We start from the raw sequence: 15,556 nt of genomic DNA, 5'->3' as shown, positions 1-15,556 counted from the left end.
AAGAGAGATTCAAAATCGGAGGGCAGTTTGTCCGGTCCTCTGGCAGTCTCTATGGGGTACCACAGGGTTCAATTCTCGGGCCGACTCTTTTCTCTGTATACATCAATGATGTTGCTCTTGCTGCGGGCGATTCCCTGATCCACCTCTACGCAGACGACACCATTCTATATACTTCCGGCCCTTCCTTGGACACTGTGCTATCTAACCTCCAAACGAGCTTCAATGCCATACAAACACTCCTTCCGTGGCCTCCAACTGCTCTTAAACGCTAGTAAAACCAAATGCATGCTTTCAACCGTTCGCTGCCTGCACCCGCACGCCCGACTAGCATCACCACCCTGGACGGTTCCGACCTAGAATATGTGGACATCTATAAGTACCTAGGTGTCTGGCTAGAGCTGCAAACTCTCCTTCCAGACTCATATCAAACATCTCCAATCAAAATCAAATCAAGAATCGGCTTTCTATTCCGCAACAAAGCCTCCTTCACTCACGCCGCCAAACTTACCCTAGTAAAACTGACTATCCTACCGATCCTCGACTTCGGCGATGTCATCTACAAAATAGCTTCCAATACTCTACTCAGCAAACTGGATGCAGTTTATCACAGTGCCATTCGTTTTGTTACTAAAGCACCTTATACGACCACCACTGCGACCTGTATGCCCTAGTCGGCTGGCCCTCGCTACATGTTCGTCGTCAGACCCACTGGCTCCAGGTCATCTACAAGGCTATGCTAGGTAAAGTGCCGCCTTATCTCAGTTCACTGGTCACGATGGCTACCCCCACCGCAGCACCGCGCTCCAGCAGGTGTATCTCACTGATCATCCCTAAAGCCAAAACCTCATTTGGATGCCTTTCCTTCCAGTTCTCTGCTGCCTGCGACTGGAACGAATTGCAAAAATCTCTGAAGTTGGAGACTTTATCTCCCTCAACAACTTTAAAAATCTGCTATCGAGCAGCTAACCGATCGCTGCAGCTGTACATAGTCCATCTGTAAACTACCCACCCAATTTACCTACCTCACCCCCCATACTGCTTTTTTTATTTACTTTTCTGCTCTTTTGCACACCAGTATCTCTTCTTGCACATGATCATCTGATGATTTATCACTCCAGTGCCAGTGTTAATCTGCTAAATTGTAATTATTCGATTTATTGCCTACCTCATGCCTTTTGCACACATTGTATATAGATTCTCTTTTTTTTTCTACCATGTTATTGACTTGTTTATTGTTTACTCCATGTGTAACTCTGTGTTGTCTGTTCACACTGCTATGCTTTATCTTGGCCAGGTCGCAGTTGCAAATGAGAACTTGTTCTCAACTAGCCTACCTGGTTAAATAAAGGTGAAATAAAAAAAATAAAAAAATATCTGTGTTCCCAGTCATAAAAAATCCATAGTTTAGGTCCCAATGAATTTATTTTATATTTTTGTTCAGCATAGATGTAGAGCGGCGGTGAACAACAATCTTTAAGTCTTTTCACAGATTTTCAATGGGATTCAAGTCTGGCCTTTGGCTGGACCACTCAAGGACTTTCACATTCTTGTTGTGAAGCCATTCTAGTATTGCTTTGGCTGTATGCTTGGGGTCATTGTCCTGTTAGAACGTAAATCTTCGCCCCAGTCTAAGGTCGTTTGCACTCTGAAGCAGGTTCTCATCAAGGATTTACCTGTATTTGGCTCCATTCATTATTCCCCTCTATCCTTACCAGTCTTCCAGTCCCTGCCACTGAAAAGCGTCCCCATAATATGATGCTGCCACCACCATGCTTCATGGTAGGGATGGTGTTAGACGGGTGATGAGCTGTTACATTTTGTGTCTCATCAGACCACATTATCTTTTGCCTTATGCTCTCAGTATTTCACATGCCTTTTTGCAAACTCCAGGCATGCCTTTTTATCAGGAGTGGCTTCCATTTTACCACTCTCCCATAAAGCCCAGATTGGTGAAGTGCTATAGAGACTGTTGTCCTTCTGGCAGGTTCTCCCATATCCGCCAAGGAACTCTGTAGTTCTGTCAGAGTGGTCTTCGGGTTCTTGGTCACCTCCCTGACCAAAGTCCTTCTTGCCCAGTTACTCAGTTTGATTGGATGGCCAGCTCTAGGCAGAGTCTGGGTAGTTCCATATTTTTTCAATTTCCCAATGATGGAAACCACTGTGCCCTTGGAAACTTTCAACACTCTAGAAATTGTTTAATAACCTTCCCCAGATATATACCTAATCATCTCAGAGATCTACGGACAGTTCTTTGGACATGGTATAGTTTCTGCTCTGACATGCACTGTCAACTGTGGGACCTTGTATAGACAGGTGTGTTTCTTTCTAAATCATGTCCAATCAATTGAATTGGCCACAGGTGCTCCAATCAACTTGTAGTGACATCTCAAGGATGATCAAATTAAATTGGATGCACCTGAGCTCAATTTGGAGTTTACATAGCAAAGGGATGTGAATACTTATGTAAATGACATATTTCTGTATTCTGTATTTGATTTTCAATACATTTGCCAAAATGTCTAAAAACATCTATTCACTTTGTCATTATTTTGAATAAGTCAAGGGGTTATAAATATTTTCTTAAGGCACTGTATGTGCGTGATGGGTACCTCAACATCTTGAACGAATGTCCTGACATTCAGGAAGGACACTTGGACAGGGGCAGTCATCTTGTCATTGGTTGCATTCATGAAAGTTTTGAGAGTAGCGATAGAGTCCTGATAGTCCTGTTTCAACTTGTCCACCTCATCCGCTCTAGCATACTGCCATGGAAACAGTGAATACAATGAATGTCTTTATAATTTGAGCATTCAATGTGAACTTTTCTTATAAAAGCAATGCCAAGATATTTCATGACACCTGAGTCTCACAGCCTAAATAATTGTGGTTAGCCCTGACACATGGCTGTAGACTAATATGGTGTCTATGAGTCTACAGCCATGTTTCAGGGCCTATCCAGAAGTATGCTTCTTAATAATCATAATCTACTGTAGGTGCAGGAAAAATAGGAGATTTTTAAAAATAATTTACATGTTTGACTTTAACGAACAGCTCTCTCCACCTCCCATTGAGAAGAAGCAGCTGCTGCTTAAGGTCTCTGGAGACGGTCTCGTCGCATGTCTCGATCAGGAAGTTCCCTGCATCATTCATGTCCATGTGCTGCTGGATCCAGTGAGGAAGGTTCCGGAAGAAGTCCTAGGAGTGAAGAAGAAAGACAGAAACTCTACACAATTGATAGCAATAGCTGTGAGCATAGAATATACTACATTGACTATTTTTTTAAAGGGGCCAACAGACATAGTGGGTGTCTACACAGCCAGAAAGAGTATTTTGGCACAGCGCTTCAAATGTAATGTTGACCCAAAAAGCATATACAGTACATTCGGAAAGTATTCAGACTGCTTGACCTTTTCCACATTTTCTTACGTTACAACCTTATTCTAAAATGGATTAAATAAATAAATACATTTTAAAAAATCTACACACAATACCCCATAATGAGAAAGTGAAAACAGGTTTTTAGAAATGTTTGCTAATTTATCAAATATAAAAAACAGAAATACCGTAAGTATTTACATAAGTATTCAGACCCTTTGCTATGAGACTCTAAATTGAGCTCAGGTGCATCCTGTTTCCATTGATCATCCTTGAGATGTTTCTACAATTTGATTGGAGTCCACCTGTGGTAAATTAAATTGATAGGACATGATTTGGAAAGGCACACACCTGTTTATATAAGGTCCTACAGTTCATGTCAGAGCAAAAACCAAGCCATGAGGTCAAAGGAGATAGGATTGTGTCGAGGCACAGATCTGGGGAAGGGTACCTGAAGCATTGAAGGTCCGCAAGAACACAGTGTCCTCCATCATTCTTAAATGGAAGAAGTTTGGATCCACCAAGACTCTTCCTAGAGCTGGCCGCCGAGCCAAACTGAGCAATCGGGGGAGAAGAGCCTTGGTTAGGGAGGTAACCAAGAACCCGATGGTCACTCTGACTGAGCGACAGAGTTCCTCTGTGGAGATGGGAGAACCTTCCATAAAGGCAACCATCTCTGCAGCACTCCACCAATAAGGCCTTTATGGTAGCCAGACCGAAGCCTCTCCTCAGTAAAAGCCACATGACAGCCCGCTTGGAGTTTGCCAAAAGGCACCTAAAGGACTCAGACCATGAAAAACAAGATTCTCTGGTCTGATGAAACCAAGATTGAACTCTTTGGTCTGAATGCCAAGCGTCACATCTGGAGGAAACCTAGCACCATCCATACGGTGAAGCATGGTGGTGGCAGCGTCATGCTGTGGGGTATGTTTTTCAGTGGAAGGGAGACTAGTCAGGATTGAAGGAAAGATGAACGAAATAAAGTACAGAGAGATCCTTGATAGAAACCTGCTCCAGAGCGCTCAGCAAAGGTTCACCTTCCAACAGAACAACAACCCTAAGCACACAGCCAAGACAACGCAGGAGTGGCTTCGGGACAAGTCTCTGAATGTCCTTGAGTGGGCCAGCCAGAGCTCGAACTTGAACCCGATCAAACATTTCTGGAGAGACCTGAAAATAGTTGTGCATCGAAGCTCCCCATCCAACCTGACAGAGCTTGAAAGGATCTGCAGAGAGGAATGGGAGAAATTCCCCAAATACAGGTGTGCCAAACTTCTAGCATCATACACAAGAAGACTCGAGGCTGTAACCGCTGCGAACGGTGCTTCAACAAAATACTGAGTAAAGGGTCTGAATACTTATGTAAATGTAACCCATTTCAGGGAACTAGGCGTATGTATCGGGTCACTACTTCACAGGGGAGCCATTTGACCGTAAACCTTTTTATATCAAAATGTGTTTTTTGGGGGCAGAAATGCCTTCTCGAACATGTGAACTTTCATGTGCCTTAATAACAAACTTGTATGACATCTGTAAATACAAATAAAATTGTTAAATTACGAGCCTAGTTGGTTTAGCCACAGAAAAAGTGAGCAACCTTAAGATAATGAGTGGGCTGGACATGCCGAGAGAGGAATTTGGATTGGTCTGCCATATAGCAGTAATCCTGTCTAACACCGACTTAATTAAAAAAAAAATCTGTAGTAAATCTGCATAAACCTAATGTCAAGTTAAAGTGTACTGTTAGCTAGCTAATGTTAGCTGGCTGGCTTGCTAGCTAACGTTACGTGTATGCTCTCCACTTTCTGGAGGACCGAGTTTTGATATCAGTGGAATTCAAGTATGATAGCTAAGGAGATGGAGAAAACACCTGCCTCTGGATTACATCTTCAAACTAAGGGCAACCATGACATCCGACAGAAGACGCGTCCAACCATGATGTATACTTGTAAGATAGTCTAGCTAGCTACATTTTCAGATATTACACGTTTCTAATTTTAACATAAAGTATTTTTTGCTCTCATAAGACCGATTTGAGCCGGATGTCACAAATGTGATATTTCAGTTGTTTTTATACATTTGCAAAAAGTAATTAAAACCTGTTTTCGCTTTGTCATTATGGGGTATTGTGTGTAGATTGATGAGGGGAAAAAACGATTTAATAGATTTTAGAATAAAGCTGTTACATAACAACATTTTGAAAAAGTCAAGGGGTCTGAATACTTTCCAAATGCACTGTAAATCCAATAAGAAGAAGGGAATGGGAGGTAAAAATGTAAGCTGAGAGTATCTTTATTCCATTCCACAATGGCCAAAACATAAATTGTTGTCATGGAATAAAGATACCCTTAGCTTAAATGTTTACCTTTTTACTGCCACCCAACCAGCCTCATGCTCACCCGTTTTTCGTTCTCTGACTGGTGGAACATCTGCTCTGCGTCCTCCAGCCAGGCCTGCAGTCCAGCCACCGTGCTGCTGTACTTCTCCCAGTTAGAGATGACCTCCTCCAGCATGCTCCTCACGCTACGCACCTCCACCGACAGGTTCCTCCACTGGGCCGACGCGTCCGACAGGAACTTACCCACCCCCTCCGCTTCCTCAACTGAAAGAAAACATCATGGAGTCAGTTCTCTCTTCATCATGACATACGATATTTCAGTGGTTAATTGGGTCACATCCTAACCAATTAGTCAAGATCTTATTATTAATAGAGCCCAGTAATAAGCCAAGCAAGACAAGACAGTAAGGAATTTGCATTTGCAGTGTTTCACATTCCAAGACCTACTGTGACTATTGTTACTGTATCATGCAAACAGTAATTGTGTTACAGGAAATTATCTTTGTGGAAGAATATAGAGTAGTCAGTTAGTAAACAGCCAGGCACAGTGAGATTCTATCAGATTTCTTGGATTTTTTGGTAGACCAGTGAACCACTAGTGCACAGCAAATCAAAGGCTAGTGTGGTCACCACGTTACCTATTGTATATCAATACCAAATGAATCTAGACGTACCTTTCTTACTGATCTTAATGCCTAGAATATGAAATCAACAGTTAGCCCGTTTATCCCTCTCTGACAGACAACATTCAATCAAAGCACATCTGAGGTAAAACACACACAAAAGAAAAAACACCCTACCTGAACCATCAGACTTGATGTAGACATCTGCAGCTTGCCTGAGTGCCTTAAACGTTGTCTCATACTGTTCAAAGAACTTGTGTCCCTCAATGAAGGACTGTTGGGAATGATGGTGAGATAAGCATGGAATTATCATGAGGATAGAATTGAAACAATATCCATTGAAAATTAGCTTGGTGGTTCCAGATCTGTTTGTGCTGTCTTACCAACACCTATAGTCATTTTCATGGCAAACATGAGGTTGGCTAAACAACACAAATAGACCACCAGGCTACCACAAACCAGTAACAACTAATGAAAGGCCAACTCACAATGTAGCTCTGCAGCAGTAGTTCCACGGAGTCACGGCGGCCATATTTGATGATCCAGGACTTGAGCTTGGACTCAGCCAGGATGAGAAACGCCATCAGACGGTACTTCATCTCCCAGAATTCCAGTTTGATCAGGTGGGCATGAGATGATGTGGACACATAGTTGAACCTGTTTGACAAAATACAAAATCAATATTAACATTCTTATCAAACTGATCAATATCAGTCTTATTTAAGTAATGTCATATTGTCCCTGATCTGTTTGTGTTTTCTTGTCAACTCATGGGTTGACAACGACCGTAGCAGTTGGCAAGACAGCACAAACAGATCAGGGATCAGGCTAATATTGTCCAGAGACATCCATAGATGTGTTACAGTATTAACACGGATGTAGAGGTGACCGAAGGATGACTAACCGCTCGGCCATGTCTTGGAGCTGTTCAGAGGGGACAGGGACCCCGTTCACAGATCTGTCTCTGTGGATCTGCTGGAACGTCTGCTGGTGGGATTCCAAGTTCTTCAGTACCTCCTAAAACACATATCCACATACATGCATGCTGAAATAAAAAAACTTGTTGAATCATTTAGACTAGACACTGGTGCAACATCAGGACTTTGTCATCTTTTCTTATATGACCAACAAAACCAAGAATTTTGAGACTTGCTGTACCTTCTAACAACGCCTATCCAATGATTGTTTTGCAACAGTACCTGTATATATTATGAGATTTGCTCTTGCTGAATACCTTGTGCTGTTCCAGCTTCCTGTGGATCACATTGGCTGTCTCTTCATGGGCTTGTTGGATAGGAATCTCCTCTCTCAGGGCGATCTCAGCTCGATGCAGCCAGGCTCCGATCACCCCCAGTGGGCCAGGCAACGACTTATCCAGATGGATGTGCCAGTCCAGGAGCTAGCATAGGCAAATAGTACATGTCCAAAGACTTTGAGCAGGTGCTGGATAAAAAAAAATGCAAAGTCTGCAAAATGTGGCAAAAATTGCGATCTATGCTCCCATGTGGTTTGTTAGTGATGCTACTTCGACCACTCGGGTCTTCATCACGTTTCAGTCCAGGAGCTGCAACAGCCACCCATTACAGCAAGAACAATCAGCACAATCAAGGCATTAGCATTAACCACGCTGTTTAAAAAGCAGGTGGTGATTAAAAAAGGTTTCCACATGTTCTCAAGCATCTACTCCAGTGGATGAGCACAGTGCTGTGCTACTCCAGTCCACAGTCCATATAGGCTGGGGACACTCTATCAAGTGAACAAAACCCTTTCTGTTCCCCTCTCTCCAAAACTCTCATGCCCTCTTAATGAGCGCTCCTTCAAAAGCTTGCGCCTCACTGAACACTCATTCAGTTTATTACGATAGCTATCTGGGCTCACATTCTGCAATGCAAGTCTCAGTCTAACTACTAAACACAAAGCAAATGAAAATGAGTTGGCGGACAAAAATAACAATCTCTCAATGACAAAGGTTACAGTCTATTTATAATGGTCTCTGTGGGCCGGTACGCTCTCTAATCCAGAACTACAGTAGACTTGATCTGTGTCCGTGAAATCGGCCCTTTTGAGTCTGGCCCATAGATTGTGTGTACTCTTGGGCTGGTTGTGCAGTAGCCTGGTGGACTATCTTTGTAAATAAGAGTTGACTGAAGCAGTATGGGATCAGGCTAGTTGTCCAGGGGTCCATAGACAGCAATACACTGACTCACCCTGATAGAGACACGTTCCCACGCTTGTTTGACCAGGGCCTGGTCTACAGACAGCTTCCCATCCCTGTGCACCGGCTGCAGCAGAGGCTCTGTCTGTTTCTTCTTTATTTCATACTGCACACGGAAACTCTTGAAGCCCTGGAGCAAAGTAGAAATATGAGTATTAGAGATGTTACATTCACATTGAGTATATAACACATAGGAATGTAGAGCTCAGTCAAATATGGGCCTGTTCTTAATAATCTTTTCCTTGATTTTTAGTGCCCTCTACCCACATCCTTTTTAAAACGTCAGCGAGGACATGAAGATACAAGAAATTGATGAAGGATTATTGAGAAAGAGTCATGGTGTTTACGAAGCTCTGTCTCTTCTCTCTACACGTAGTATGATGTACGTTACCTCGTGACCTGGAACTTAATATACCGTAACATTAGCCAGCTACATGTAGCATGAGATTTGGTTCCAATCACCTGGTACTTGTTGGTCAGGTTGCTCTCTGCCCCCTGGTCACCAGGTATTGTCTGTCAGATTGCCGTCTGCCCCCTGGTCACCTGGTACTAACCTGGTACTTGTCGGTCAGGTTGCCCTCTGACCCCTGGACTCGCAGCACGTCCCTCTCCAGTTGATCCAGCCACACCTTCAGCTCTCTCAGAACCTTACGCTCTTCTCTCTGGGAGTCAATTAACACACAGCATTCAGATGACACATAATATTCAGGTAATGCAATGCACCATTATTCATTCTCTCTCAACCCCGACATAATTCTCAACAAACTACATACAGTGAAACCACTCCTACCAAAACCTTCCAAATAGATTTCCAGATTTCCACAGCAAGCACAATACAATTCAAAGCAAAATAAGAATCCCTGATGAGTCTATGTATTCAGTGACAACATACCTCAAGCATTTGCTCAATATCTTGAGGACCATACTATCCAGGGAAGAAAGCCACACGAAGAGATGCAACCAAACAAACAGACAGCACAGAAAGGCATTAGTGGCAGCGAGAGAGAGAGAGAGCGAGAGAGCAAAATCAAAGCAAAGCCATGACAAACATAAAGAAGAGGAAATATAGTACACTGCAGGCAGACACTACACTACATGGCGTGGATGAACATACCCGTAGGTTTGGGATAGAGTGTGCAAAACTTGGAAAGTAGCGAAGAAGCAGCTTCAAATGCAACAGGAAAGATAACATAAGATGGAGTGAGAGCGTGACGGGGAGATGGAGTGAGTGAATGACGTAATGCGCAACGAGGAAAGTAAGATGATTGTCGAGTTCATGCAATGACAAATTGTTTTTATGTGTCTTTTTTTCATGAAAGCTGTCGTTGGTGTAATGGGAAATATGGTTAGCAACAAGTATTAGCATACTGAAAACACAAATACAGTAGCAGATACATGAATACAATAACAGAGTACATAAAGCATTACAACACTGATGGTGCCCGTATTAGTTAGCCACTTGATATTAAATATACTGTAGCTAGGTAAACTAGAACAACCATACTGAAAACACAAATACAATAGAAGACAAAAGCAGAGAAAGTCCTTATGGAACAGGTGGGTCTAATCCTGGATGCTGATTGGTTCAAACGGAATTCCAACCGGTGTCTATTCCTCAAGTTAGCACCGGCTAAATCTATGATGCTAAAATGGCTATTTACTCTGTTCCATCTGACTGCGCAATCCACTGTCTCGTCAGCTCAGTCAGGCAATTTATATACTAGATCTACCCTGTAAAAAGCATCTGGACTTAATCTCCCATTTCTTTTAGACTAGCATTTGGTTTTGAACAGCGGAGATTTGTAATAACCTTGCTGTCTGTCTCTCTGACATTTGAAACATTGTTTCAATATTGAAATTCGATCTCCAGCTGTCCTATGGTAATGAACATGTCGGCAGTCAGGACGAGACAGACAGGCTGGCATCTTTTTTGAGCCAGTCGAAATCATGAATCACCATAATTTTTTATAGATATATACAAAGAAATGTCAATAGAAAAACAAGAAATGCAGCTAGTTTTCTGTCATTCCAGCTTCAGTTTGAAGTGATTGTGTTAGCTGTGTAGTTGGCTATCTCTTCTGAACAATGGTCTGGCGAGAGAGACAATGTTCTATGCCAGGCGGAATCGCACATCATTAGCTCATTGTTATGGATGTATCCAAAGAAAAATCCAAAGTTGGCTAGCTAGCAAGCAAGGGATAAGGACGTTGCCAGCCGTCATGGCAACGAAACATTTAGAACGAACAACTGGGTCGTGTCCATAGATTTAAAACAAAAAGACTTAGCGACTGGGTCTCGTCTCTGGCAACCAAACCTTGGGTAGCAACCCTAGATTTGTGTTGGGACTATATCTTATGGAAGGATTAAATAGTATTAATAAATTCATCCAAATAACAATTTTAATGAAAATATGTCAATCATTATTTGAATATGTTGGTAACCCGTTGTATAAAAGTGATAATGCCCTCGAAGCCGGTGTTTGGAGGATACGTTTGCACGGTTTGCCGGGCCGAGACGAACAAAACCCGCGCCAATATATCCTCCAAACACCGGCTTCTCAGGCATTATCACTTAAATAAAGCATTACAACACAACACTGAGTTTGCCAATGCCAATACAGTACTTGACTCAGGACTACAGTGAATATAGCTTGGTACCTCATCCTCTTGTCCATCTGTCTCAGAGTGGTGGGGGTTGGGGTAGTGCTTGAGGAACTGAGCAACATATGTCATGATGGACTTCTCATCCGGTTTATCTACATCCACATCTGCAGAAGAAGAAACAGAGAGAGAGAGTCTGGCGTGAAAGTAGTAAATAAGAAAACAGTGACATTAGTGGTATCCATCAAGCAAACTACAGTATGTCAATTAAGTATGATGTGTGTATAGGTCTATATGCCCCTTTCGATTAGCAGTATGTAAACTGTTGTCATTTAAAATGGATATATAGAGTAAAATAGAGACATGGCAGGGCCGGAACATAATTTCTGACATATTACAAATATGACACAGTAAAAACAGAGAGTCTGATCTCTCCTGAAGTGACTGCTGCTGAGCTGCTGTCTGCATTATTATCTCCAGACAAGCGTATCAACAACACTTTGATGGAACGAAATACCCATAAATAAACCTCGCACAATCTTCAATGAAAACTTTAAAAGAGTATTCCATAAAGTTCTGTTGGAACTGCATAATTCTTGCGTCATGGAAGACAGAGGTGGAGATTCTTTGTTGCTGCCCTATGTACCAGCCGGAGCTGGGGATGAGTGAGGAAGTGTGTGCTTATTTTGATAAAGCAATCTTTTTTTCCCATTAAATAGAAGAGGAGAGGTAGTAACCTTCTGGATCCAGCAGGCGTGGGATGCCCAGCTCGTTCTCGGCCAATGAGAAGGCTTCCTCCAGATTCTCTTTGTTGCTCCTCCTCCTCACCATCTCCATGTCCACCAGGTCTGGGCGGATGGCATGGACCACAGAGTGGAATGCCACCCCGCTCCGCCAACTAGTACCAAAGTCCTTCACTTCCATGCCCTGACGCCTTGGGACAAACAGAAGTATGTGTTTACAGCGGGCCGGTGGCAGAGCTCTCTTGAAATTATAATTCAAATTAAGATACAGACAGTTCGGGTGATACACACGTGGTCAGTCAAGAGTATGCATACACACACACGCACACACACATACACAGGCAAATAAATCCACCACCCCAGCAGGCAAAGCTGGTAGAGAAAATGTTGTGATGATGTTGAACTGGTCTGAATGTAGTTGTAATGACATCATTTCAACCAGTTTTGCCCGCTGGAGCACTGGTTAGAAAAGCTGCCCAAATATATAATGGTATATGTACTTGGCGGCGGTGCACTGCACCCATCTGAGCAGGGCCCTCTTGGCGTTGCCCTGGAACTTCTTGGGTACTACCTTCCTCTTCATAGGGGGACTGCCCGTCTCTGAGTTACTGGCCATGCTGTCCATTGAGGAGGTACTGCTGGACAGGGCTGCCAGGGCTGGCAGGTTACTGGTCAACTCCTCGATCTGACAGAGAGTCAGCAATTAGAGCAAACATGCTGTGAGTAACCATAGCAACATCAAATAGCTGTATGTAGATCCAATTAGATTAAAAAAGTGTTTTAAAGTGTCACTCCTCGATATAACAACATTTGACAAACAGAATACAAGGTAAAACAGCACTGAAAACCACTCACTGAGAGTTGTCAGACACTGTTAACAATCACAGACAGTCATATTACAATATGTAAGTGTCAAACTGACCAGATACAACAACACATTACCTGGAAGTAGAGAATGACGGTCCATATCAACCCCAGGACAATGGATGGTCGACCGTCTGCGATGTCAGTGGCGTGAATGTTGACTAGCTTGATCTGTTGGGAAAGAAAACCCCAATTTAATTGCAATTCACAACTTGTCATGAAAGGAAATGTCTGGGAAATACATGTACTCATACATAGGTACATTCTGAATTAATGTTTAACAAATAAAGGCATTGTTGAGTGAGTGGGCCATTGGCATAATAATGACGATTTGATGTTTTTCTTTCACAGCCATCAAAATCAGCTCTCTGATGCGACAAAGTGATATTTGGAAGAGCGGAAGCAGGTGAGGCAGAAACAGCCAAGCTCAACAGAGGAAAAACATAGAAGCTGTAGAGTACTCAATTTGGCAGGACAGTAACAATAAAGCCAACGTAGTGAAGATCACTGTAACAAACTTTGGATGAGCAAACTAGTTTACATTAAGGTTGCTGCATATTTACATTCGTCTTTTTGTAGTTTTTTTTTTTGAATATGTGACTATTTCACAAATGTTGGAAAAAGGAGAGGGCAGGAAAGATTTGACTCCAAAGTTTCAAAGTGTATACAAAACGCATGACAACCAGAAATCGCCTGGTTGATGGCACTACAATAGTCAAGATGCACAAAGAGGAAAAGAATGGCTCAACCAAAGAATAGCTAGGAATACACACCGTGAATTAAACAAAAGGAATGCATACAGTATATGAACACAGTGTGTTTTACAGGCAGCCACTGACCGGGGATCCTCGGTACACAGACTGAGGTCAGAGGTCAGGCATGGTGAGAGAAGGTCACAGTAAGATACAGGCCTCAAAGCAATACTGACTGAGAGAGGATGTACCATCCATATGGCCTTGCATAGATACATATTTTCATGCAGAGCCTTCATTTATCTATCTTTGTTCATAAACACAATGATACAATGTCGTATTTTCAAACCGCTAGCATTAGACAGAGATTAATATTCTTTTCACAAGCCTTGGCCAAATGTTTTGAATAAAACCCTTGGAAGATATAAGTGACATTGCGAATGGGCCCTTGGGTTTACATGTTAAACTCGAGCTATGACAAAATACTCAGGGAAAATACTGTGTAGTTACTCTGAGGGCGCGCTTACCTTCCTGCCTTCGAGGAACCTGAGGGCGGTGCCGATGTTGGACACCCAGTGGATCCTCTTCAGCTGGCGGCCCTGCTCACACGGCTGGGGAGAGAGGAGGGAGTGTTCAAGTAAAGTGTAAGTGTATTTTCCATATGGAGTACTGTAAATACACAAAATCTTACCAGAGCGCGCACATTAAATACAGCAAGAAAGTTCAATACAATATTATGGTAATTAAATGCGACTGAACTCTGTAGCACGAATAGAATAATCCAGCATTACCAATGACTGTATATATTAAGAGCAGTGCTTACTAGTCTCTGTCCAGACAGCACTTCCAACAGAGCCAGAAGTTTCACCCCATCTTTGATGTCCTCGAAGAGGTCGGTGACCTCTAGAGGTGGTTTACGCTAGGAAAGAGAAGATTCAACAGTGAAACTAATACATTAATAATTGGTCATTGGTAGGCTATACTGTTACAAATTATAGACCTACTGTTGTTTAATAAAGACGTATTATCTTATTACAATCCACTATAATCTTTCAATAAGTAAATCCTAGAAACACAACACATTCATTCTCGCTCAGCCCTTGTGTTGAGGAGAAAATAGAGCAGAGCTAGCTAGCTACGGGCTGGAGTACAAGCAGAGCTAGCTAGCTACGGGCTGGTGTACAAGCAGAGCTAGCTAGCTACAGGCTGGTGTACAAGCAGAGCTAGCTAGCTACTATACAGGTTGAAGTAAAAGCAGAGCTAGCAGGCTGGAGTCCAGACTGAACAGCCCTTGTGTTGAGGAGAAAAGAAAGCAGAGCCAGCTACAGACTGGAGTCCAGACTGAAAAGAGCTTGTTGGCTAGCTAAAGACTGGACTATAGAGAGAACAGAAAGAGCTCCCCTGCAGCTGAAAAGATGGTGCCTGTGCCTCTGAGATGGCTAGGTGCCCGTGCCTGAGGCAGTGTGATTCAGAGCAAAATCAGAGCATGGGTCCATTTAACCCTAGCTGGGCATAGTTGTTTCATGTAACATACTGTATCCAACTATCCATGTATTATCAGAGCTGAGGGAATTCTGACGGAGTTAGGTGACAGAGCAAACTACTTCATGAAACACACAGAACATTCTCAGAAATCATACACGGAAACAATGCATTAATTAATGAAACGCTGGTCTTTGTGGGAATTGTCTTGGCAGGCTGAGCTGTTCGTTTCACAACTCGTCACATTTCATGACAGGACCCACAGGATGCAGTTGGCTGGGACTGTGGGGCACAACATTGTGAAAAGTATACACTGTTTTTTGTGCTATTTTTCTTTGCTTCAAAGACAGAATCCAATGGAAGTCTTTTAGATAATATTATTCCTCCTTTATGACCACCAGTATCCTAACAACAAGATCAATTTAAATATAGAAATGACATTAAACTATTTGACCGGTAACATGAACCATACATCTCCAGAATGTCATTATACTTCAACCCCATCCTGGGTTTAGTGACAAACAAAATAGGAGTCACATGACAAGCCCCCTTCTCACTGTCATGACACACACACATGCACACGCACTCACGCACACACACATACACACACGCACATGCATGTTT

General features: G+C 42.7%; 1 protein-coding gene across 1 annotated transcript in view; it reads right to left on the bottom strand.

Moving 5' to 3' along the window:
* Positions 1-15,556, bottom strand: part of LOC111963508 (nesprin-1-like) — a 141,572-nt gene that overhangs the window by 119,884 nt on the left and 6,132 nt on the right. Inside the window, exons 3-18 of the mRNA XM_070443450.1 lie at positions 14,274-14,369; positions 13,978-14,061; positions 12,837-12,929; positions 12,395-12,579; positions 11,889-12,085; positions 11,209-11,318; positions 9,444-9,476; positions 9,106-9,213; positions 8,544-8,681; positions 7,571-7,735; positions 7,241-7,353; positions 6,825-6,993; positions 6,514-6,610; positions 5,775-5,977; positions 3,031-3,195; positions 2,610-2,762 (exon numbers count right to left, since the gene is read on the bottom strand). Of these exons, the coding sequence (XP_070299551.1) occupies positions 2,610-2,762; positions 3,031-3,195; positions 5,775-5,977; positions 6,514-6,610; positions 6,825-6,993; positions 7,241-7,353; positions 7,571-7,735; positions 8,544-8,681; positions 9,106-9,213; positions 9,444-9,476; positions 11,209-11,318; positions 11,889-12,085; positions 12,395-12,579; positions 12,837-12,929; positions 13,978-14,061; positions 14,274-14,369 (2,109 nt within the window). The remainder of the gene's footprint in view (positions 1-2,609; positions 2,763-3,030; positions 3,196-5,774; positions 5,978-6,513; positions 6,611-6,824; positions 6,994-7,240; positions 7,354-7,570; positions 7,736-8,543; positions 8,682-9,105; positions 9,214-9,443; positions 9,477-11,208; positions 11,319-11,888; positions 12,086-12,394; positions 12,580-12,836; positions 12,930-13,977; positions 14,062-14,273; positions 14,370-15,556) is intronic.

The sequence above is a fragment of the Salvelinus sp. IW2-2015 genome, linkage group LG4q.2, assembly GCF_002910315.2.
Source record: "Salvelinus sp. IW2-2015 linkage group LG4q.2, ASM291031v2, whole genome shotgun sequence".
Taxonomy (NCBI): Eukaryota; Metazoa; Chordata; class Actinopteri; order Salmoniformes; family Salmonidae; genus Salvelinus; species Salvelinus sp. IW2-2015.
The sequence above is the reverse complement of the archived record's forward strand: the minus strand, read 5'-3'. Positions and strand labels throughout refer to the sequence as shown.